This window comes from Pagrus pagrus, assembly GCF_965226575.1.
Source record: "Pagrus pagrus genome assembly, contig: HAP1_SCAFFOLD_60, whole genome shotgun sequence".
NCBI lineage: Eukaryota > Metazoa > Chordata > Actinopteri > Spariformes > Sparidae > Pagrus > Pagrus pagrus.
In genome coordinates, this window is record NW_028175403.1 from 70,886 (window position 1) to 96,960 (window position 26,075).

Consider the following 26,075-nt stretch of genomic DNA (forward strand, 5'->3'; position numbering starts at 1 on the left):
TGTTGCTGCAGTCCTCTGGCGGTCTTCTTCCTGCTGTCTGTAAATGTCAGATTTAAAACACAAATTGGTTACAGATTTCAAAAGTGTGAAGTGAAAGTTGAGAATTTAACGAAATCTTACTTCCCTTATTGGTGCTGCAGTCTTCTGAAGGTCTTCTTCCTGCTGTCTGTATAATATGTTGTCAGATTTAAAAGACATAAATTGGTTACAAATTTCAAAGACTGAATTGAAAGATGAGAATTTAACTAAATCTTACTTCCCTTATTTTCTCCTGGGTTGTTGTCGTCGCTGGAGAGAGATCTGCTGAAGTCCTCTGGGGGTCTTTCTCACTGGATCATCCTAGAAAGACAATGACATCATCATTGAGTTAAATCACTCAATGCAAATGAATCACTCAAAAAAAAAAAAAGAAAAAAAAAAGACACTTACCTTGTGATGGACCTGGTTTGACATGCAGCTTGGTCTGCATCTCAGCTGGATGTTCAGCTTCCTCCCTGCAACGATGAATAGTGACAACAACCCAGCAGAAAAAGAAAAAAAAAAAGAAAAAAAAGAAAATACAGTAAAAAAAAGAAAATACAATAAAAACACAATAACATTACATGATAGATGCATGATTAAAAATAAAATTAGATTACATGATACATGCATGATTAAAAATACAATTACATTACATGATACATGCATGATTAAAAATACATAATTACATGGTAACTTTTGTGACCTCATGAGAAGAATTTGCTGACCCCATTCTAAAATGAACAAATATATAAATAAAGACATTTACATTTCCACAAGATTAAACCATTTCCAGCCAAGACATGCCACTGTAACAACATACATATGAAAAACAATTACATGACAAAATGCACAAAGACTAAACAAGTAAATCCTGAAATAAATTACAGCATGATTTAACAATGATAATTAGCTCAATAAATCACAAATCACTTGGCTCAATAAATCACAATGATAATTAGCTCAATAAATGAATTAGCTCAATAAATAACCAAATCACAGACTCCAGATACACTGTAAAACGTGGCACAACAGGTCTTGGACAGAACAGCTGGAGAGGCTATTAGTCAGTCAAAACACAATAAACTGGACTGTGGTAACTGTAATACGTTTGGAGAACACCTGATTGAAGACATTTATCGGGATGTGAAATATAAATGTGGTCAATCAGTGTGTTCTTTTCGGTTGTCGAATTTGCTACTAATTGAGTGTACCCTCTGGACTGAAACAAATCTCGGATACTCTTTGTACCTTTTGAAAGGAGGTCCTCGTTAAAATCGCCACAAACAACGATGGGCTGCTGACCTGACATTTCCAATGAGTCCAAGAGCTTTTCCAAGTTTGGGAGAAAGATTCCCAGTTGAAAACTTGGCGGTTTGTACACAGTCGCTATTAGCACTTTGACCGGAGCCTCAATTTTAAGGACAACAAACTCCAAATCAGTGACGTGTTGCATGTACCTGCGAGGCTCTGCTTGAACAGTGTCTCTACAGTACATCGCAACTCCACCTCCCTCTTTTTTGGCCATGTTCACACAGGTGTTGTAAGACAGCCGCCTGCTACGCGTGAACACGGCGTACCCCTCCAATTGAAAATTGTCAGCTACAGAGGAGCCCGACAAGTGTGTCTCTGTTAAGCAAAGCACATCTGCTTGTCGGAGCTCGTGATGCGATTTCAGGTCCACCATGTGACATGGCAGACCCTGTGTGTTGTGGTGGACGATTGTCAAAACCTTTGGAGTTTGTTTTACAGATTTCAACAGCGTCAACAATGGTCGACAGCTTTGGAAAGATGCTTGAGGCATACTTTCCAGAGCTGTCTTGATCTTGGGGTCAGCGTAAATTTTTTTCTCATCAAAGTCAAGGATGGTGAGACCTTGAAGCGACGTTGTGCGGCTGAGAGCGACGTAGGCCATACCGGGCTCAAAAACACGCTTCAGACACACAACGGCCGCCGGCATGGTCATTCCTTGAACTTTGTGGGTCGTACACGCGAAAGCTAATTTGAGGGGGAACTGGCGACGAACAACCCCCTTTCTATTACTTAGGTGCTCCTCAGATCTTTCTATGTACACCGAGTTATCTGAGGGACCTAACATTTTTTTGCGGAATCTCTGTCCTGCTGTAGGATTGTCCAGCAGGAGTCCAATCATCTTCACGCCTTGTGGTTCTTCAAATACAATGTTCGAAATGGTTCCAAATGTACCGTTCACGAGGCCGTCCTCCACATCTAAATTTCGGATCAACATAACGCGTACTCCTTGAGCAGCCATTATGTTGTCGGGCAAGTCTCGCCTGTGTCCTTTAATTTGCCCAGACACAAACGTCATGCAGCCAGTTCTGGGGTCTTTTCGAAAATCACGAGCTGCAATGGCAGTCGCGTTCTCGTAGGAGGCGTTTACGATGTCGGCGTTGTGACGGTCTACTTCTTTGTTTGTGGCGTAGATGTGTAGACCCTGTGCTGTGCAATGCTGACTATCAGCCACCGCCTGTGTAAGCAAGAGCCTGTCTTCATCTAACAAAGGATCTTGCTTTTGCTTCACCCTGAGACGGTTCAAGAGTTCAGCAAAAGCTCGATCGTCTTTCTGTCGCATGATCTCTGTCAGGGTGACCATTTTGAAGTGATCCTTCCAGAGATCAAACTCGGTCTCTTCGTACACACACAGCGGCTTGGCTTTACCAAGGGGCGGCAGTTGATAAAAGTCACCTACGGCCAGGACAGACATGCCTCCGAACGGCTTCCGATTACCCCTGATCTGCTGAAATCGCCAATGCACGTAGGCAAATAGCTCTTTAGAGACCATGGATATCTCGTCGATGATGAGAATCTCAGCGTTCGCCAGCGTTGCTCTGACCTCGTCCAGTGCATTTCCAAGACCTTGATAAGGTGGCTTCAAGGACCTTGGCAATTTGAGAATCGAGTGCAACGTGTTGCCTGATATGTTGAATGCCGCTGTACCCGTGAATGCGGTCAGCAGCACTGCCGGTTGGGACATGTCTGCGTCGTCCCGAAATCTCGGGAGCTCACGCAGAACTCTCGTTGCCTCGTGGTGAATGCACTTGATCACATGCGATTTGCCACATCCAGCCCCTCCCGATAGGAAGTAATAAAAAGGTTCTGGATTGTGGCCCCAGACTAGGTCAAAGCACCACTGTCGAACGCTGTAGAAAACGGAAGCCTGAGTTTCGTTCAGACTTTGGTACATTTTCCTAACAAAGTCTGGACTCAACTCTGGAGCATCTATTCTAGGCATAGAGCTCCCCTTATCCTTTTTAGTGCCGAATTCCGGGACGTCTTCGCCGTTTTCGTCCTGATCGCGAGGTTCAAGTTCCGCCATGCACTCCAGCCTGTCTACTTCGACTTCGGGCGCAAAAGAGTTCCACGCATTCACGAGAGGACCGCACACCTCAAGCTGTTCAAACGCAGCGTCCATGCTTTTTCCCTGGCCCTCGTAGCGTTTTTTGTTGCGCCCCACAATTTGCTCTACTGTCATACCCCACTTCTCGCCACACTTGTAAAACTGTTCGTAAGTGGGGTACGCGTTATCTGTCAGATCGGCGTCGGATCGATGTGGCAGATAAAGTTTCAGCAGTCGTCTGTAAAACTTTTCTGGATTTTTTTCCTCAGAGAAGCGCGTGAATCTAATGATCGCCGGTTTTCCCACGGTTCTCTTTTGGATATATCCCTGATCGTTTAACAGTGAAATGGCGTTCGGGCTTTCCTTTTGATGGCCGTAGAGTACCCTGTACTCCGACACAAACTCGGCCAGGCACATGCCTTCAAACTCTCGATCGCGAGGTCTGTTGATATATTTCTCAGGCAACCCCGACATCCATACGTCCTCCGATTCCGGGTCCATTTTCTCCAGTCTACCCATGGGGTGACTCATTCTAACGCCGTCCTCGTCGGTCCGAATGAAGGCCACCGATCGGGAGCACTTCTTGAGGCGTAAGCTGCAAGTACGGGCTACGGCCTCTTGAGCGCTGACCTCTCTGTGTTTAGAGTAGGCCTGCATAATTTGTTTCATTTCGTCGCGCTCGTTAACGTCGGATTGCTTGACGTCTTTGATGACGTTCTTAAGGAATTCCGTCATCTCGTGCTCCGGTTTCGTCACGTACGACATCATGTACATGATGCAGCTATAATCGTCTATGACGTACTGGATGTCCATATTTGCGTTCCACGCCCTAAGCAAATCGGGATTGTAGGCATTAACCCAACAATCATTTGGATGGCGCCTCAGCATCACGACGTGACTGTTTGCCAGGCACTCTGCGGCGTCGGCGTATTCTTCGTGAGTCAAGTTGCACCGGCAAAGCAAGTCTGTCAAACTGCTGAACGAAGCGCCCGGATCCATAAGCAGATCTCTAAGTGGTTGGAGCGTTTGTTTAGCCAATTTTTGCTCGTCGGCGAGGGCCTTTTTCTGCTCCGCTACTTGCGCTTCGAAGTCTGCATCGTCTTGATCTTCTTTTTGGTGGCAATTAATAGTGGGGGGCCTGGTGATGAACGTTTTATCCATCGGTAGTTTTGGAAAGCCGAACCTGCAGGCTACATTACCCTTCTTACAGGACTTTGAATGTTTCCTGCTGTGCACCTGAACCTCTGACACTGTTTTGTGGAGTTCCGGATCTGCGTCAGGGTCGGGCATTTTGCAACTAATGTAACGATCTATAAATTCCCTGATTTCTCTATCTGAGGCGTCTTCGAATTTAGGCGAATCTTTTATCCAAATTAGCATGTGGATGTGCGGGCTTCCCCTGGCTTGGAACTCGACGCGATAAAAATAATCATCTACTTCCCCGAGCGGTTGTGCGGGAGAGAGGATGAGGTTTGTCATGAGAGCTTCGACTCTCTTTTCAAACATGCGCATTACTGTGACGGGGTTACTTCTCAGAATGTCGCATTTTGTTTTCCAATCCAAATCTGAAAACGGTTGTTGTTGTTCACCCTGCTGAGCTTTGATGGCCTCTATGAACTCAGGCCATCTCATCTCAGCAGCAGAGAACGTCGCAAAAAATGTCGGTTTTCCAATTTGACGAACCATCGCGTGCACGTCTTTGAGGGTTTTGTTCCAATAGGCTGGAGTGCCTCTGAGAGGTTGCATGAACCTGGTCGCGTCTTGGTTCATAATGAGCCGCTCTACTTCGTCCTTATCCTGGAGCATGACGTTGTTGATCCTACGGCCGTCTCTGGTTTTGGACTTTCCTTTGCGCATTTGTATAGACATACTGTTCGTCGCGAGGTGAGTCTCTGTAACAAACTGCGCAAAGAAAAGATAACTCTGGTCACTTGCAAAACGCGCATCTGCAGCAAAGAGCCTACAATTAAAGTAGAGACTCGGGGACAGGGAGACGCTTCTATCTTCGTCCAACGTGTTCTCTCCTGTCGGAAATTGCACAGGAAAAGCCATGGCCTCTAACTTGGGTACGGTGAAAAAACCAACCGGTTTGTTGCCTTGCGCGGGGGCAACACTAAATACGCCGTCGCCATATGAAAGGATTTCCTGTGCAATGTCGGGGGGCTGCATGCAAGTGTCCAGGGAGAGGCCTGGTCTCAGCTCCTCCTCTTCTTCCTCCTCAGCGGCTTCTGACTGTCCCGGTTCATTTTCGCTTTTGAAGAACTCCTCTAAATCTACATCCATATCATCCTCTGGGATGCTGGGATACTCTTCTCCGATGGGCTCTGGTCTCAGCTCCTCCAACTGTCCCGGTTCATTTTGGCTCTGAAAAAAATCATCCAAATCTACATCCCTATCGTCCTCTGGGATGCTCGGCTCCTCCTCCGGTCTGAACTCTTCTGGGATGGGCTCCTCTTCTGAGCTGGGCTGCGGTCTCAGCTCCTCCTCTTCTTCTTCTTCAGCTGCCTCGAACTGTCCCGGTTCATTTTGACTGTTGAAAAATTCCTCCAAATCGACATCCCTATCTTCCTCTGGGATGCTGGGCTCCTCTTCTTCGAGCAGACAGTCGAAAGTGGCAGTCTCGTCGATAAACACATTTCTATATTCCGAATGCGTTTCTCTCAATTTTGCAAGAGCAGCTAGCACATTCTTCATATTAACGGTGTAGAAGTGCTGGTAACCTTTGTACTTAATATGCCTTTTCAATTTGACTTGAAGCAGCTGCGCTTCTGCTCTGGGCCTTGGGAGACTGTTGACGATCGATTGCACCTCTGCTGGAACGCACACAACAGCTCCGTGGACTGCCCTCTGTTGGCCTTTTGGCAGAGCAACAATTTTGGCAAAGGGAAGGATTTTTGAAATCAGCTGCCTCTCAAGCATATTAAGTGTAGCCAATTCTGTGGGGATGGGCGCCAACTCTAAATTGTTTGCGACTGCCATGGGTGGTATGCGTCCTCTGCCAAGGTGGCCGTCACAGGTGTCGCATATCCACTCATTCAGTCTCTCTTGTGGCACAGAGCAAGGGGTAGAGCACTCGCGGTCGCAAAAGTGAACATATTTTCTTGTCAAGCATGCTGCCGCCACTTTTGCGTGCTCCCTATATTTTTGTCTTTTACATTCTTTGACCTGATTAGGAAACATGGCTCTGTGACAAACGGTACAAATGTATGTGGGTCCATGGCTAATGGACTCACGAAAGACAGCTATGGCTACTGCCATCACCGGATCAATCAGGGGCTGGGGGCGGCGGTGCACAATTTGTCTGTATTTGCGTCTGATTCTAAGCGCTTTCCGCATCTTGTAAAATACACTACAGGCAGCATTTGTGTCCAATTTGGTTTTTCTCTGCTGGTTGCAACGTTGATTGAAACGACGTCTAAATTCCAGATCATTCTGATATCTAACATTGAACTTTTGCTTTTGCTTTTGCCTATAGCTTTGATCTGTGTTGTATCTCAGAGACATGCCAAATGTTTGTCTGCTCCGAAACGCTGCATCTGATCTGTATCTGTCAGTCATGTACCTCTTCTGTCTGGCGCGGAACGCGGCATCTTCCTTGTATCTTTCTGTAATGACTTTCTTCTGTCTGGCGCGGAACGTGGCATCTTCTTTGTATTTGTTTGTGATGCAAGTCTTCTGTCGTCTCCTGAAAGCAGCATCTTCCCTGTATCTCCTGACGACTTCTTCCTTCTTCTTGTCTTGAACTTTGAAGTTTTGATGGTAAGATTTGAAAGATCGCCGTTTCTGATTTAGACTGTCTTCGGCGTATCTTCTCCTTTGAGCTTGGACTTTTTTGCTCCGAAATGCCACACAGCTGCTGTACTTTTTCCTTTCATTTTGGGATTTTTTCCTTTTTTCTTCAGACAGTAACGTGTGCCGGTTTTCGCTGGCTCTCCGCATAGCCTTTCGTCGCTGTTGCTTTGCCAACTTTGTGAAATTCCGTTTCGCTGGTCGTGCAGGAGCCGTCTTGAGGACACGCTCTGCTGCTGGTCGTGCAGGAGCCGTCTTGAGGACAGGCTCTGCTGCTGGTCGTGCAGGAGCCGTCTTGAGGACAGGCTCTGCTGCTGGTCGTGCAGGACCCGTCTTGAGGACAGGCTCTGCTGCCGGTGGTGCAGGAGTCGTCTTAAGGACAGGCTCTGCTGCTGGTGGGAGAGCTGTCCTTGATCCATTGTCCGCAGGAGATGCCTGAGGGCGTTCTCTGGAACCAATGGCTTCGAATGACACCGGCACAAACTCGTAACTGGCAGAAGGTCCGCGATTTGCAAAGAGTTTGTGCAGGTGGTCAGACAAGTCACTGATTTCCGAGAAGGTCCTCATAATTGCAGTTCCGTGGGGGTAAGGTAAGCCTACCGCGTTTCTTGAGTGTGAATCAAACACACCATACATGCCTGATTGGTCACGGAAAACTGCAATGCACTCCGGACTAACTATGATTAAAGCCAGATTAACTTCACCTGACAGACACTGTAACTGTGTGGCTAGGGGCAGATACCAAGCCTGGCCTTCACTAGCTTTCAAAAGTCCACACCTGATTTCAGGCATGTGGACATTACACACCTCTGTGTCAGTCAGGACTTCTTTTGGCAGTTCTTCCACAGTGAGATGGTCACTGTGGAATGTTTTTTTACGGATCAGCTGACGTTTTACACCTACGTAAAGCGAATCTCCCTTTGCCAGCACTCTATCGAGGGCAGCAGTGTTGAACCGACAGCCCTCGTTTTGATACGCCAGAAAAGTCAGGGACATGCAGGTACACTGGTGGTTCCTGGAAAACTTCCTGTACCTCATGTCACTCTGACTATGACTGGCCCTAATAGTCGCAATAACCGGGACCTGAAATATAAGATAAATTATAATCATTATCATAAAGGATTACTTATTAGCATAATCATAAGCCTAGTTAACATTAATATTTGTAGTAATTAACCGTTTCATGTACTAGTCATAGCATTGTGACAGTTTAAGGAAATGTTACTAAAATCATTTTACCTTCTGCAGCTTTGATTACATTAATAACTATCCAATTATACAATATCATTTCCACCAAATTTTCCTGATAAATTGAATATGTAGTGTCACACCTATTACACATGAAAACATTGATAAATATTTAAATTTATACTACAATGGCAGTGTATTAAAACATATCGCTTACATGGGAGTCACTGGCACAAAAAGGTTGGTTTTGGGTTGGGTTTTTTTACCATTAAAAAGGGTTAAAGAAAACATGACTGAAATTTTAAACTCACCAGATTGACACTTCAAGATGTTAACTGACCAAGATAATAATTTTCAGAAAACCTCTGTTCCGTTACTTGTGTTTCTTTAAACAATTGATAAAATCGCGTCAAACTAGTTGTTCAGTTATTTTGTTCATAATTTTATTATTACCATTTGTGACGACGAGCCGCCGTCACTACGCACAGAGTGACGTGTACGAGGATGGTCATGTAAAAGACTCCGCATGAACGCATTGGATAAAACTCAGACGCACCAGGTGATGGATTAAAGGACTGGATTGGGGGGATACATCACAATAACGGAGACGATCGTTTCACGGGGAGGGACACGGAGCGGACGCGTTCCGGTGTTCACCGGTGAAGGAGACAGTTAGGTCGATTTACCTTGGTCAATAAATTAATGACAAGCGAACTGAAGGAACGTCAAATGTAAGATAGATATGGGTATTTATGAGGTTTATGTGGGGGTGTGTTAATAGTTATTAAGATGATATATATTTTCTGGTAATGGGTTGTGTAAATAGTGTGGTTATTAAATATGTGTATGTTTCTGATTTTACCTGTATGAATGGTATAGTCCAGCTCAATTACCAGAGGAAACAATGTATATAAGGAGTCAGTCTGAAAGTGTTGGGGGTTGGTGTAGGTGTTGGAATGGTGATTGTGAGTATTGAGAAAAATAAAAGTGTCTTTGGATCGTCAATTGTGGAAAAATCTCCTTATTGCCTCCTTTGGCCGCTCGGGCATTCTAACACCATTATTACATTTATTATTGTTAACAATAATTGTATAAATATATTAATTAATTCTCTCCTTCATTTCCTTAATAGTTTTGGCATTTCAGTTGAAAGTAAACCATACTTTCCCCTCAAACAAACACTTTATTAAGCCCACGATACACCCAAATGTAAATCTCCTTACCTTTTTGGAGGGGGACTGAGAGGTGGAGAGTCCGTCGTCAATGATCCAGGGCCAGCAGGTCGATGAGGGTGACGAGACGGTCTGTGAAAAGTCATAACACCAGTGAATATTTAGACATGAGGCAACACAACGCAGCAAGTTTTCCAAATGTATTTCAATTACTCACTAACATTTGTGAACTGCAGAGAAAGATAATGGTATCAGAGATGTTAAATGAACCAGTGTAATGTAGTTACAGCTGATTTTACAGTAAACGTTGTGTGTGTCAGTTGCCGAGTAAATACCTTCGCTGGGCGAGGAGAGGGACGGGCCGCAGCTTTAAGGGTCTGTGACGGTCCAGCCGGTGAAGGGGTCTTCATCCTGGCCACCTGAGAACAAATAACAACAACAACAATTCAGGAAAATGAAGACTTTAATGACATTATGAACTTTATTCAATAGGAATAATATTTACCTTGGCAGCCGGTGAAGAGCACGGGGTCAGCGGATCACCCAAACTACAGGACAACCTGACTGGAGGGGATCCAACCAGCTATTGACATACGAGAACAAACATGTTGAACTTCACACATCTCAGTGTATGTTCTGTGTGAGATTGTGTCTGTTGTGTCAGAAACTAACATACATTGGTCACTGAAGTTTGGGTGCGGTGGGGTGGTCCATCCGTGGTCCTGGACCGAGGAACCGGGCTGGAGGGGGCGTCGTCCTCCAGTCTCCGGAACAGCCTGGCTGGAGGGGATCCAACCAGCTGTTGACACATGAGAACAAATATATTAAAATTCAGACAGAGTGGACAATGTAGTTGTGTCTCCACGAAGACACCGTTTCAAGTGTAAACACCGACTGTGTGTCAGTTGTGTAACGTACGTTGTTCACAGGAGACTGGCTGCGAGGGGGCGGTCCATCCGTGGTCCTGGACCGAGGAACCGGGCTGGAGGGGGCGTCGTCCTCCAGTCTCCGGGAGAGCCTGGCTGGAGGGGATCCAACCAGCTGTTGACACATGAGAACAAATATATTAAAATTCAGACAGAGTGGACAATGTAGTTATGTCTCCACGAAGACACCGTTTCAAGTGTAAACACCGACTGTGTGTCAGTTGTGTAACGTACGTTGTTCACAGGAGACTGGCTGCGAGGGGGCGGTCCATCCGTGGTCCTGGACCGAGGAACCGGGCTGGAGGGGGCGTCGTCCTCCAGTCTCCGGGACAGCCTGGCTGGAGGGGATCCAACCAGCTGTGGACACATGAGAACAAATATATTAAAATTCAGACAGAGTGGACAATGTAGTTATGTCTCCACGAAGACACCGTTTCAAGTGTAAACACCGACTGTGTGTCAGTTGTGTAACGTACGTTGTTCACAGGAGACTGGCTGCGAGGGGGGCGTCTGTCCGTGGTCCTACGACGCCTGGCTGCCGCTGGGGAGGCCACCTGCACCGTCAAATAAAACATAGCACCAATAACTGTAGGGAACAAGGAGAAACTTTATAATACAGCTGAGAAGAGATGTCAGACCATTTACCTTCTTGCGCGCCGGAGGAGACGGGACGTCCGCCACGTCAGACAGCAGAGAAGGAGACACTTGCTCCATAGCACGAAGAGACGTGCTACTGAACCAAATTGGGTTCAGTGGGAGGAAGGACTCCTTCTCCTGTGAAAGACAAAAAAAACAAAAAAGACACATGAATATTTGTCTGGTCAAATACACAAAGTTTAAATACTAACCAGTTAACTTGTTGTGAAAAAAAGAGAAAAATTAGTCACCTGCTGCTGAGCCACGCTGGCCAGACCAGGAACCTGCGACTGGGAAAGCACAACACATATTTGATTTAATAGGTGCTTTTTAGTTACGACTGTGAAGCCGTTCACCATAATGTACATAAACACAAGTAAACACAAATGATAACATAGTAATAATAAAAAAGTGTACTAACCTTGGGGCTCTGACCAACGACCTTCCATTGGAAGGGGTCAGGAGACCGAGGGGCACGTACCTCGCCCTTCACAACCAGCTTAGGAGAAACCTTCCTAAGCGGCTGTGAAGGGGTAGGAGACACCGGGGGAGGAGGAGGTGGTGGTGTCTCCAGGAACTGCTCCGTGGAGGTCCACAGCAGCTCGGCGAGGATGCCCATCCCCTCACGGTCGCTCAGGTGAACCTGCAGACATGACAAATCCATTTACAGACAAAGTTCAACTCTAAAAAGCATAGCTCGTGTTGACTGTTTCATATTAACACACAAGAAATCATAGACAATTAGACTTTTTCTATCACACGCAGATATTGTACTTACGCCGTCTCTGCTCCACAGATCCAGGCGCGTACGGGGGAAGTACTCCTCGGCAGAGAAGTACCTCACACCTAAAATGTAAAAAAGAAAAAAAGTGAGTCATTACAACATCCACATGTATTATGACTTTATGTTCATCACAGACATTTTTAAGTACATTTCTTTTTCTTGACAAGATATTGTTTTACGTACCCATACGAGCTGCCACGCGGTGGTACTCATGGCGGAGGGCCCGCTGGTGCTCCTCATCCTCAGTCAGGCGGGGGGGGAAGTCCAGCACAAAGACCTGTAGAGAACAAAATTTTAGAAAACACCAATTGACAGTTTCATTCAAAATCACACATCACATTATGTACACATTATTTTTTAAAAAGCTCATACAATTAGTCTTATTAGAGTAGTCAATGTACTTCTATTGTTAAACTACTAAGAATACAGGACAAGCGAGACATGAAATACAAGCTTACCGACGTCGCGCAGGTAGTCGAGCGGTTAGAGCTCATGCCACATACGCAGCGGACCCTGGTTCGAATCCCTTTGCTGCATGTCACACCCCCTCTCTTTCCCATTTCAAAATGCAGTTTGTCTAAATAAATAAAAAAAGGTGTCTACGCCAAAAAAAATGCATAAATGCTTACCTTCGGCCAGCGGTCCCTCACAGCAGCGAGGAGTTGGCCGTAGTCCGCGGCTGCCTCGTCCACGGTCCTGCTCGCCGTCAGGTTGTTACTGGGGGCAAGAACACAGACAGCATCAGGGGTCCGAGGAATAACAGCGTGAACAACCTCAGTCCGCAGCTGAGCGGCATGGGCCCCAGGGGTCGACATGAAACCAAAAGTATACTTCCCTTCTGGCATCACGACGAAGCCGTCCACGATGGCCCGGAGATGGGAGTCCCCGACAATCAGAACAAACTGCAACAACAAAGACAATTTCTTTAGCATGAAAATCATTAATCCCTCTCAAGATCAATTACTTCCTTCATAAACTGGACAATAATAGCACCTTCTTGTCAGGAGACTCCGGTGGGATGACCAACTTGTGGCTCCGTCCGGTGAGCTTGGAAGTTGGCCACCTCCGCACCCGATGGCGGTAACCAGTACCGCGGCCTGTTTAGTAAAGGACAAAACAGATTTAAAAAAAAAGAAAAAGTGTAAAACTAATGAAGGAAAGCCTACCAGGAAACATCAACAATCACTTGTTTATACCAGTAAAAAAAAGTACATGAAAACCAGTTTAAAAAGTGTAATATTGATGATTCATTAATTTATTGTTCATTTAGGGATAAAACAGGTGGATACTTACGTGCACGAACCTCGGCACGACCGGGGCTCCAGAAGGGCTTGGCTGGGGGTGAAGAGCCAACCACCTGATGACAGATAAAAAAAAAAAAACATAAAATAATAATAAATCATAACAACAACAAGCATAAGATAGACAAACAAGTTAAAACAAAATATAATAAAACATTTAAAGCAATACAAACATTACAAACACATTTAACCTCAGACAATGTCTTTGCACGTGTGTGTGTGTGTGTGTGTGAGAGAGTGAGAGAGAGCATACGTTGCCAACTGGAGCGCGGGAGCAGAGGGGGTGGGTCTCCCTGGTCCGCTTGGTCCTTGACCCGCTAGAAGGCTCCTCTCCGGCCGGAGGGGACACCGTCTGAAGAAGAAACATTAACATCAAAAGATATGGCAGACACACAGAACTCAGCATTAAAAAAGGAAAAAGCAATAGGTGTAACATTTCTACAGCCATTTTCATGCAGACAGTTGTCACTGCGACACAGAAGCTTATCTACTGTGTAAGTACCTTCGGGGGGGGAGGGGGAGAACTCGGCTCCTCCAGGTTGAGCCTAGTCCAGCGCTGCTTCAGCGCCGCAGACCGCCTCGACTTCCTGGGCATCCTGCTGAAAGTCAAAAACAAAGAAAACACGAGAAATGCTTCTCAAATGTTAGAATATGTAATAGAAGACAACGTTATATAATATCTTGTATGCAAAATGAATGTGGTGATTGTGGGTGTGTGGGTGATGTGGTGATGCTCAAGGTTGATGCTCTGCTCTGACGGTTGAGGGCGATTAATCTCAGTGGATGGTCACTCTCAGCTGCAGCACAGGAACCCTTTAATCTAAAAGAGAAAGTGCAATAAAAAGATAAGTGTCTCTCAAATGTTAGGAGTCAGTATTAGCAACAAGCTAATAGCATAACAGACACACGTACATCTGTACTTGTCATAATGTGTGTTTTTGGGCACAGTATTTTTTTTTATAATTTTATATTATAATAACTATCAATGATATAAATGATTTTATACTACACAGTATTCTCAAAACAAAGAATTACTATGAGACAATGAATATACTACACAAGTAAAAACAACATTAACTTCATCAACTGTACAAGATTTTATCAACATCTGAATGCACATTTATTCCCAAAAGCAAAAATAGTCACGTATGAAAATGCTTCCTATTCCATTTAATCAAGGCAGGTTGTAAAAGTGTATAATACATTTAAGTATGATACTTTTCTAACTAATTAAAAAAACATTTCATCACATTTCATCACAGTCAATCAAACAGAAAAAGAGAAATGTGTTTTTTGGTGGACAGAAGGGAGTATTAAATACTAGTCAAACTAAACAAGTAGATAGATTAAAATAAATAAATAAATAAATAAATAAATGCAGCTTTCAGCTTGTATTAATGTTCTTGTATAAAAACAGAATACCTAAATAAAACCCTTTTTTTAAAATCCCAAAATCATGAGTGTAATATCTCATATTAAAAATCTGACCTGTGCTAGTGATCTATGCATGACAGTCCAGTTCACACCGGAAGAGAAGATGGCCGTTCGCGCCACCAGAGAACAAAGGCCAGAGTTCACGCTGTTAGCATCTAGCTCGGCCTTATGTTTTAGCTTTTAGCTCAGTGTTCTTATATAGAAACAAGTCGGCCATAAACATCAGTCTAACCAAAATCACGAGACAGTAATGTCTAGCTTCAATAAGCTCACTTTTGTTAAACATGTACAGATGTTATGAGTAACATCTATTAAAAAATCTGACCTGTGTTAAGGGTCTATGCATGAGACAGTACAGTTCACACCGACAGAGAAGTTGGCCGCTCGCGCCACCAGAGACCAAAGGCCATAGTTCACGCTGTTAGCATCTAGCTCGGCCTTATGTTTTAGCTTTTAGCTCAGTGTTCTTATATAGAAACAGGTCGGCCATAAACATCAGTCTAACCAAAATCACGAGACAGTAATGTCTAGCTTCAATAAGCTCCCTTTCGTTAAACATGTACGGATGTTAGCACAGTTAGCTTTTCGCTCCGGTTAGCTTTTCTTCATAGAAAAAGCAAATCACCGCTGTTGGCTTCGACTGCGGCCTACTGGTTTATGTACCAGAGCCTAGTAGCGCCGTTAGCTCGTCTTAATAGTGTTGTATTGAAACAGACTGACGGAGGCCCATTACTGTTAGCTACACAGACACATTCACACAGTTAGCTTTTCGCTCCGGTTAGCTTTTCTTCATAGAAAAAGCAAATCACCGCTGTTGGCTTCGACTGCGGCCTACTGGTTTATGTACCAGAGCCTAGTAGCGCAGTTAGCTCGTCTTCATAGTGTTGTATTGAAACAGACTGACGGAGGCCCATTACCGTTAGCTACACAGACACATTCACACAGTTAGCTTTTCGCTCCGGTTAGCGTTTCACCATAGAAAAAGCAAATCACCGCTGTTGGCTTCGACTGCGGCCTACTGGTTTATGTACCAGAGCCTAGTAGCGCCGTTAGCTCGTCTTAATAGTGTTGTGTTGAAACAGACTGACGGAGGCCCATTACTGTTAGCTACACAGACACATTCTGTACTTATGGACCCCTGTGGCTTTGCTAACCGCTGTTGGCCCGGAGCTACTGGGCTCCGACTAGCCGAGAGCTCGGCCGCTCGAGCTAGCGCTCCGCTAGCGTTACTGCTATAACAGACCGACCGTTAGCAGTTAGCTAACGCACGTTAGCTTGGCTAGTCGGAGCCCAGTAGCTCCGGGCCAACAGCGGATTAATATTGATGAGACAGACAGACCATAAACAATTACATTCATTTTTCCGAAATCATGAGTTATCGTGATCATAGGAGAGATAGTAATGTCTAAAGTCTTCAATAAAATCCACTTTTATGAACGATTTCAGTGTGCTCATGTCAAACATGACTGGTACTTACCTACAAGTAGGTCAAAGGGGACGAGCGGAGCCGGACCAGAGTTATATCAAGGCCAAAATCACGCCACACAACTGTCCAATCACAGTCCTCCCGTGTTATCTGTCATCTGTATCCGAGGTGATTTGTCAAATGAGATGGCTGATATCTGTGCACTTGAGACAGACTCCAGACTCTGCTGCAGTTCATGATTAATATTTATATTTATTAATGTAATACATAAAAAAAAATCAATGTTAATTAGAAAACTTATTTAATAGTAATATTGATTGATTAATATTGAATTATTATATTATATATCATTAAATACAGAACATAAAACAATTTATATTATATCAGCTGATGGAGTATGAAGAGATATTACAGTGAGAATGAGTCAAATACTCTGAATAAGACTGAGAAATTCAATAAATCTCAATACATTGATGATTGGAAACATTTAAATATTTGAATCAGAATCAGAATTCCTTTATTTGTCCAGCAAATGGGGAAATTTCTTAGTCACAGAGTCCTCCTGTGTTATCTGTCATCTGTATCCGAGGTGATTTGTCAAATGAGATGGCTGATATCTGAGCACTTGAGACAGACTCCAGACTCTGCTGCAGTTCATGATTAATATTTATTTTTATGAATGTAATACATTAAAAAAAATCAATGTTAATTAGAAAACTTATTTATTAGTAATATTGATTGATTAATATTGAATTATTATATTATATATCATTAAATACAGAACATAAAACAATTTATATTATATCAGCTGATGGAGTATGAAGAGATATTACAGTGAGAATGAGTCAAATACTCTGAATCAGACTGAGAAATTCAATAAATCTCAATACATTGATGATTGGAAACATTTAAATATTTGAATCAGAATCAGAATTCCTTTATTTGTCCAGCAAATGGGGAAATTTCTTAGTCACAGAGTCCTCCTGTGTTATCTGTCATCTGTATCCGAGGTGATTTGTCAAATGAGATGGCTGATATCTGAGCACTTGAGACAGACTCCAGACTCTGCTGCAGTTCATGATTAATATTTATTTTTATGAATGTAATACATTAAAAAAACATCAATGTTAATTAGAAAACTTATTTAATAGTAATATTGATTGATTAATATTGAATTATTATATTATATATCATTAAATACAGAACATAAAACAATTTATATTATATCAGCTGATGGAGTATGAAGAGATATTACAGTGAGAATGAGTCAAATACTCTGAATCAGACTGAGAAATTCAATAAATCTCAATACATTGATGATTGGAAACATTTAAATATTTGAATCAGAATCAGAATTCCTTTATTTGTCCAGCAAATGGGGAAATTTCTTAGTCACAGAGTCCTCCTGTGTTATCTGTCATCTGTATCCGAGGTGATTTGTCAAATGAGATGGCTGATATCTGAGCACTTGAGACAGACTCCAGACTCTGCTGCAGTTCATGATTAATATTTATTTTTATGAATGTAATACATTAAAAAAACATCAATGTTAATTAGAAAACTTATTTAATAGTAATATTGATTGATTAATATTGAATTATTATATTATATATCATTAAATACAGAACATAAAACAATTTATATTATATCAGCTGATGGAGTATGAAGAGATATTACAGTGAGAATGAGTCAAATACTCTGAATCAGACTGAGAAATTCAATAAATCTCAATACATTGATGATTGGAAACATTTAAATATTTGAATCAGAATCAGAATTCCTTTATTTGTCCAGCAAATGGGGAAATTTCTTAGTCACAGAGTCCTCCTGTGTTATCTGTCATCTGTATCCGAGGTGATTTGTCAAATGAGATGGCTGATATCTGAGCACTTGAGACAGACTCCAGACTCTGCTGCAGTTCATGATTAATATTTATTTTTATGAATGTAATACATTAAAAAAAACATCAATGTTAATTAGAAAACTTAATTAATAGTAATATTGATTGATTAATATTGAATTATTATATTATATATCATTAAATACAGAACATAAAACAATTTATATTATATCAGCTGATGGAGTATGAAGAGATATTACAGTGAGAATGAGTCAAATACTCTGAATCAGACTGAGAAATTCAATAAATCTCAATACATTGATGATTGGAAACATTTAAATATTTGAATCAGAATCAGAATTCCTTTATTTGTCCAGCAAATGGGGAAATTTCTTAGTCACAGAGTCCTCCTGTGTTATCTGTCATCTGTATCCGAGGTGATTTGTCAAATGAGATGGCTGATATCTGAGCACTTGAGACAGACTCCAGACTCTGCTGCAGTTCATGATTAATATTTATTTTTATGAATGTAATACATTAAAAAAACATCAATGTTAATTAGAAAACTTATTTAATAGTAATATTGATTGATTAATATTGAATTATTATATTATATATCATTAAATACAGAACATAAAACAATTTATATTATATCAGCTGATGGAGTATGAAGAGATATTACAGTGAGAATGAGTCAAATACTCTGAATCAGACTGAGAAATTCAATAAATCTCAATACATTGATGATTGGAAACATTTAAATATTTGAATCAGAATCAGAATTCCTTTATTTGTCCAGCAAATGGGGAAATTTCTTAGTCACAGAGTCCTCCTGTGTTATCTGTCATCTGTATCCGAGGTGATTTGTCAAATGAGATGGCTGATATCTGAGCACTTGAGACAGACTCCAGACTCTGCTGCAGTTCATGATTAATATTTATTTTTATGAATGTAATACATTAAAAAAAACATCAATGTTAATTAGAAAACTTAATTAATAGTAATATTGATTGATTAATATTGAATTATTATATTATATATCATTAAATACAGAACATAAAACAATTTATATTATATCAGCTGATGGAGTATGAAGAGATATTACAGTGAGAATGAGTCAAATACTCTGAATCAGACTGAGAAATTCAATAAATCTCAATACATTGATGATTGGAAACATTTAAATATTTGAATCAGAATCAGAATTCCTTTATTTGTCCAGCAAATGGGGAAATTTCTTAGTCACAGAGTCCTCCTGTGTTATCTGTCATCTGTATCCGAGGTGATTTGTCAAATGAGATGGCTGATATCTGAGCACTTGAGACAGACTCCAGACTCTGCTGCAGTTCATGATTAATATTTATTTTTATGAATGTAATACATTAAAAAAAACATCAATGTTAATTAGAAAACTTAATTAATAGTAATATTGATTGATTAATATTGAATTATTATATTATATATCATTAAATACAGAACATAAAACAATTTATATTATATCAGCTGATGGAGTATGAAGAGATATTACAGTGAGAATGAGTCAAATACTCTGAATCAGACTGAGAAATTCAATAAATCTCAATATATTGATGATTGGAAACATTTAAATATTTGAATCAGAATCAGAATTCCTTTATTTGTCCAGCAAATGGGGAAATTTCTTAGTCACAGCAGCCAAAGGACAGTGTCACACTTAACATACAAAGTAAAAAAATAAACAATATAATAAGAAGATAAGAAATAGAATTAACTCATATATACATAGTATTTACAATATGAACTTCGTATTTACAATTTGAACTTAGTATTTACAATATAACATAGTATTTATAATATGAACAGTGTAAGTATGAACAGTTTGCTATTTTTTATTTACCAACAATAAATAACAAATATGATTATTAAAAATTGTCCAACTAGTGCAAACCAAAAAGTGTGTGGATATGTGTAGAGTTTTGTATTGCACAGTGCACATGTGAGGTCTACTGGGAGCAGTGCTGATTGTAGACTGACAGCAGCAGGAAGGAAGGACCTGCGATACTTCTCCTTCACACACTTGGGGTGTATCAGTCTGTCGCTGAAGAAGCTGACCAGTGTAGTGATAGTGACCTGCAGGGGGTGGGACTCCTTCACCAGCAGCGATGACCATCATCCTGCTTTCTCCCACCACCTGCACTGGGTCAAGAGGGCATCCCAGGAATGGAGTTCCTGGTTTGAATGAATGAAAAGATAATCGTTAAATATAGTTGAAATGTTGGGAAATATACTGTGTGTGTGTCTGTGTGTGTATGTGTGTGTGTGTGTGTGTGTCTGTGTGTGTGTGTGTGTGTGTAAATTATGGGAAGTTTTTCACAGTTTTTCGCGTCTTACGACGCGATGTGTGTCTGTGTGCGTGTGTCTGTGTGTGTGCGTCTGTCTATCTGTCTGTCTGTGTGTGTCTGTCTATCTGTCTGTCTGTCTCTCTCTCTGTGTGTGTGTGTGTCTCTGCAGGCCCAGTTCAGCTTGGTTGCCATGGTGATGGTTGTCGTTAAGCACTAGCAACCACCTGTGACAGCTGATTTGAGAGTGACTTTTGCCTCAAATTTAGGACCTCAAACTAGTGCTATATCTTCAAAACCAAACATGATATCGGAAAAATTTCTTCACCATCAAGCCAGGGAGGCCTTAAAGAACACAGTCATTATTTTTTGTGGTCCTAGCTTCAGAAATGTGGTCATAGGAGCGAGTTAAAAACAGGGGCAGTTTTGAAAACCCTCGAAAATCCTCCTCCCGATGAACATTGGGGTAAATGGAGCAGTTGAGAGCTACTCTTGTCGGTTGGAGGCAGATAAATCAAAAACCGTAAATCCTACCAATAAAGTGGACACATTGGGAGAAAGAAGACAAGTGTGGCTACAACTTGGTGAAAAAATCACTCTTCTACTGTGTAATTTGTGGCTGGGGTCGTCAGAGAAAGAGAAAAGTTGTGAAAGTTTTTCTGACTCTCCCCCCACTCTGGCAGTTGGCTCTGCACGAACATTCCGCAATACACACCCATTATAAATCCTGAATTTTTCCAAAATCACTCACCGTCGTTAAAGGGTCAGAGTTCAAAAACGAAACATCGTAGGAAAAAACTTCAAATACAACTCAGATACACAAGATCCGTGCCTACGTTTTAAGGTTTGAATGGTGTTTCTAGGTGAACGTAGGCCAGAGCAGGAGATGTTTGAGATTTGCGATTTTTTTTTTCCTCGTCCCATTCATTCTTATGGGAAATTTTTCGCAGTTTTTCGCGTCTTACGACGCGAAAAATTAATATTCTGGAGAGCTAGATGATAGCATATTTCTCCAGATCGAGCCGCACGTTTTGATATATTTTTTGTTTGTGTGCGCTCAAAGCTGCGGGGCAAGTTACGAACCGAAGCGCAAATGGGAAAACCCATTATAAAACGGCGGAAGAAGAATAATAATAATAAAAAGAGGCCCGGGGAATAACAATAGTGGGCTGTGCTTCGCACAGCCCACTATGGACACCTATAGCTTTGCTATAGAGGTGTCCATAGTGGGCTTGCGAGCACAGCCCACTAACTAGACAATTTCCCGTTGGGAAATCGCGAGAGTGGGCTGTGCTCTGTGCAAATTCGCACCCCACGTACGTTGAGAACTTTTAGATCTACCTTTTAAGTAGTTTAGGCTGAAAGAGCTCAAAAAGCCGAACATTTTGATAGTTGAACGGTTTCTGTAGCTGAACGTATGATGAAGCAGTCGCAGGATGAAATTTGAAAATGTCCCCATAAGGAGTGTGTGTGTCTGTCTGTGTGTGCGTGTGTGTGTGTGTGTCTCTGTCTATCTGTCTGTCTCTGTGTGTGTGTGTCCGTGTGTGTCTGTCTGTGTGTCTGTCTGTGTGTCTCTCTCTCTGTCTCTCTCTGTGTGTGTGTGGGGGAGACTCAGTGATGTTCTGCATTCTAGCTCACGCAATACACACCCATTATAAAGTCCTGAGTTTTTCCAAAATCACTCACGATCGTTAGAGGGTCAGGGTTCAAAAACGAAACATCGTAGGAAAAAAGTTCAAATACAACTCAAATAGACAAGACCCGTGCCTACATTTTAAAGTTTGAATGGTGTTTCTAGGTGAAAGTAGGCCAGAGCAGGAGATGTTTGAAAAAGACGCAGACTTTTGACCTCGTCCCATTCATTCTTATGGGAAACAGTTTTTCGCGTCTTACGACGCGAAAAAATTAATATTCTGGAAAACTGAATAATAGCATACCGAGTCAGAGCGAGCCGCACGTTTTGATATATTTTTTGTTTGCGTGCGCTCAACGGTGCGGGACGAGTTAAGTGCCGAAATATGGCAAAGGGGTGTAGTAATACTAACATCTGCAGGCCCAGCTCTGCTTGGTTGCCGCGGTGATGGTTGTCGTTAACCCCTAGCAACCACCTGTGACAGCTGATTTGAGAGTGACTTTTGCCTCAAATTTAGGACCTCAAACTAGTGCTATATCTTCAAAACCAAACATGATATCAGAAAATTTTCTTCACCATCAAGCCAGGAAGGCCTTGAAGAACACAGCCATAATTTTTTGTGGTCCTAGCTTCTGAAATGTGGTCATAGGAGCGAGTTAAAAACAGGGGCAGTTTTGAAAATCCTCGAAAATCCTCCTCCAGATTAACATTGGGGTAAATGGAGCAGTTGAGAGCTACTCTTGTCGGTTGGAGGCAGATAAATCAAAAACCGTAAATCCTACCAATAAAGTGGACACATTGGGAGAAAGAAGACAAGTGTGGCTACAACTTGGTGAAAAAATCACTCTTCTACTGTGTAATTTGTGGCTGGGGTCGTCAGAGAAAGACAACATGTCTGAGAGTTTTTCTGAGTCTCCCCCCACTCTGGCAGTTGGCTCTGCACGAACATTCCGCAATACACACCCATTATAAATCCTGAATTTTTCCAAAATCACTCACCATCGTTAAAGGGTCAAAGTTCAAATACGAAACATCGCACGAAAAAAGTTCAAATACAACTCAGATAGACAAGACCCGTGCCTACGTTTTAAAGTTTGAATGGTGTTTCTAGGTCAATGTAGGCCAGAGCAGGAGATGTTTGAGATTTGCGATTTTTTTTTTCTTCGTCCCATTCATTCTTATGGGAAATTTATCGCAGTTTTTCGCGTCTTACGACGCGAAAAATTAATATTCTGGAAATCTGAATGATAGCAATAATCGTCAGATCGAGGCGCACGTTTTGATATATTTTTTGTTTGTGTGCGCTCAAAGCTGCGGGACAAGTTACGCGCCGAAGCGCAAATGGGAAAACCCATTATATAAGCGAGCGGGAGGAAGAATAATAAAAAGAGGCCCGGGGAATAACAATAGTGGGCTGTGCTCCGCACAGCCCACTATGTACACCTCTGTACAGAGGTGTACATAGTGGGCTTTGCGGGGCACAGCCCACTAATAAAAAAAGGCCCGGGGAAGAACAATAGTGGGCTGTGCTCCGCACAGCCCACTATGTACACCTCTGTACAGAGGTGTACATAGTGGGCTTTGCGGGGCACAGCCCACTAACTAGACAATTTCCCGTTGGGAAATCGCGAGAGTGGGCTGTGCTCTGTGCAAATTCGCACCCCACGTACGTTGAGAACTTTAAGATCTACCTTTTAAGTAGTTTAGGCTGAAAGAGCTCAAAAAGCCGAACATTTTGATAGTTGAACGGTTTCTGTAGCTGAACGTATGCTGAAGCAGTAGCAGGATGAAATTTGAAAATTTCCCCATAAGGAGTGTGTGTGTCTGTGTGTCTGTGTGTGTCTGTGTGTCTGTGTGTGTCTGTGTGCATGTGTGTCTGTGTCTGTATGTCTGTGTGTGTGTCTGTGTGTGTGTCTGTGTGTGTGTGTGTGTGTGTGTGTGTGTGTCTGTCTGTCTGTCTGTCTGTCTGTCTGTCTGTCTCTCTCTGTGTGTGTGTCTCTGCAGGCTCAGTTCGGCTTGGTTGCCGCGGTGATGGTTGTCGTTAAGCACTAGCAACCACCTGTGACAGCTGATTTGAGAGTGACTTTTGCCTCAAATTTAGGACCTCAAACTAGTGCTATATCTTCAAAACCAAACATGATATCTGAAAATTTTCTTCACCATCAACCCAGGGAGGCCTTAAAGAACACAGTCATTATTTTTTGTGGCCCTAGCTTCAGAAATGTGGTCATAGGAGCGAGTTAAAAACAGGGGCAGTTTGGAAAATCCTGGAAAATCCTCCTCCTGATTAACATTGGGGTAAATGGAGCAGTTGAGAGCTACTCTTGTCGGTTGGAGGCAGATAAATCAAAAACCATAAATCCTACCAATAAAGTGGACACATTGGGAGAAAGAAGACAAGTGTGGCTACAACTTGATGAAAAATTCACTCTTCTACTGTGTAATTTGTGGCCGGGGTCGTCAGAGAAAGAGAAAAGTTGTGAGAGTTTTTCTGACTCTCCCCCCACTCTGGCAGTTGGCTCTGCACGAACATTCCGCAATACACACCCATTATAAAGTCCTGAATTTTTCCAAAATCACTCGCCATCTTTCAAGGGTCAGAGTTCAAAAACGAGACATCGTGCAAAAAAACTTCAAATACATCTTAAATAGACAAGACCTGTGGCTACATTTTAAAGTTTGAATGGTGTTTCTAGGCCAACGTAGGCCCGAGCAGGAGATGTTTGAAAAACGTTGAAGATTTGCGAAGTTTTTTTTCCTCGTCCCATTCATTCTTATGGGAAATTTTTCGCAGTTTTTCGCGTCTTACGACGCGAAAAATTAATATTCTGGAAATCTGAATCATAGCAGTAATCTCCCGATCGAGGCGCACGTTTTGATATATTTTTTGTTTGTGTGCGCTCAAAACTGCGGGGCAAGTTAACCGCCGAAAAACGGGAGGAAGAATAATAATAATAACTAGAAAAATTTGTATTTCCTACGAAAATACAGTGTGAATGCTGAAAGCTGAAGTGATTTTGGAAATCTGCTGAATGTAGTACTGGAAAACACTTGCCTAATGCATAAAACTATGAGAATGAATGGTCAAGAATTTGCAGAAAAAGCAGAATTTTTCAAAGCTGAAAAGGCAGAAAAGGTGAAAAGGAATAGGCCGAATGGGTTGGAAAAGCTGAAGGTTTTGAAAGTTGAACAGTTTCTAAGGTGAATATTTTGATAGTTGAACAGTTTCTCTATCTGAACATCAAGCTGAATATTTGAAAAGGTTGAAAAGTTGAAAAAGGTGAAAAGCTGAAATGGTCGAAGAGCTGAAAAGGTTGAAAAGCTGAAAAGTAATAGGTTGAAAGAGCTTAAAAAGCTGAATATTTTAAAAGATGAACAGTTTCTCTAGCTGAACATGAAACTGAACATTTTGATAGTTGAACGGTTTCTATAGCTGAACATAAAGCTGAATATTTGAAGAAGCTGAAAAGGTTGAAAAGCTGAAAGTAATAGGCTGAAAGAGCTTCAAAAGCTGAACAGTTTGATAGCTGAACGGTTTCTATAGCTGAACATAAAGCTGAATATTTGAAAAAGCTGAAGAGGTTGAAAAGCTGAATAGTTTGATATTTTAACAGTTTCTCTAGCTGAACATGAAACTGAACATTTTGATAGTTTAACGGTTTCTATAGCTGAACATAAAGCTGAATATTTGAAGAAGCTGAAAAGGTTGAAAAGCTGAAAGTAATAGGCTGAAAGAGCTTAAAAAGCTGAACAGTTTGATAGCTGAACGGTTTCTATAGCTGAACATAAAGCTGAATATTTTAAAAGTTGAACAGTTTCTCTAGCTGAACATAAAGCTGAATATTTTAAAAGTTGAACAGTTTCTCTAGCTGAACATAAAGCTGAATATTTTGATATTTTAACAGTTTCTCTAGCTGGACATGAAACTGAACATTTTGATAGTTGAACGGTTTCTATAGCTGAACATAAAGCTGAATATTTGAAAAAGCTGAACAGTTTGACAGCCAAACAGTTTCTGTAGCTGCACATATGCTGGAGCAGTAGCAGAATGAAATTTGAAAATGTCCCCATAAGAATGAATGGGAAAACACCTCCCAAACACCTGCAGGTTTAGAAAAAAGTGTAATGGTTATGGCCAAAATATGTATACAGTGAGTAACAGGAGACATTGCTGAACCCTGTGATGTGTTTTTTATTTCTGTAGAGTGAAAAATGAGGGCACAAGAGCGAGAGACAAAACCGGTACCGTCTG

At 41.9% G+C, this 26,075-nt stretch overlaps 1 protein-coding gene and 1 long non-coding RNA gene across 2 annotated transcripts in view; one reads left to right on the forward strand and one right to left on the reverse strand.

Annotated features, from left to right (window-relative positions):
- LOC311253885 overlaps nt 1–26,075 on the forward strand; it is a 97,247-nt gene that overhangs the window by 29,794 nt on the left and 41,378 nt on the right. The gene's annotated exons all lie outside the window — the stretch shown is intronic.
- Nucleotides 582–13,993, reverse strand: LOC311253882 (uncharacterized protein). Its single transcript, XM_084384348.1, has 18 exons — nt 13,675–13,993; nt 13,426–13,524; nt 13,165–13,228; nt 12,865–12,968; nt 12,501–12,773; nt 12,055–12,148; nt 11,866–11,933; nt 11,509–11,730; nt 11,339–11,377; nt 11,097–11,225; nt 10,928–11,005; nt 10,686–10,808; nt 10,444–10,566; nt 10,202–10,324; nt 10,031–10,108; nt 9,861–9,944; nt 9,577–9,657; nt 582–8,248 (listed from the first exon to the last, which is right to left on the reverse strand). Exons 1-18 carry the CDS (start codon nt 13,765–13,767, stop codon nt 1,082–1,084), a joined length of 9,042 nt encoding a protein of 3,013 aa, XP_084240474.1. The 5' UTR covers nt 13,768–13,993; the 3' UTR covers nt 582–1,081.

What these genes read in the sequence shown, in the direction of transcription:
- LOC311253882 (XM_084384348.1), bottom strand. Translation starts at nt 13,767, where the DNA reads ATGCCCAGGAAGTCGAGGCGGTCTGCGGCGCTGAAGCAGCGCTGGACT. An exon ending in TGAGGGACCGCTGGCCGAAG is followed by an intron (nt 12,149 to 12,500) that starts GTAAGCATTTAT and finishes TGTTCTCTACAG; the next exon opens with GTCTTTGTGCTGGACTTCCC. An exon ending in GCTCTTCACCGGCTGCCAAG is followed by an intron (nt 9,945 to 10,030) that starts GTAAATATTATT and finishes ATTTGTTCTCAG; the next exon opens with GTGGCCAGGATGAAGACCCC.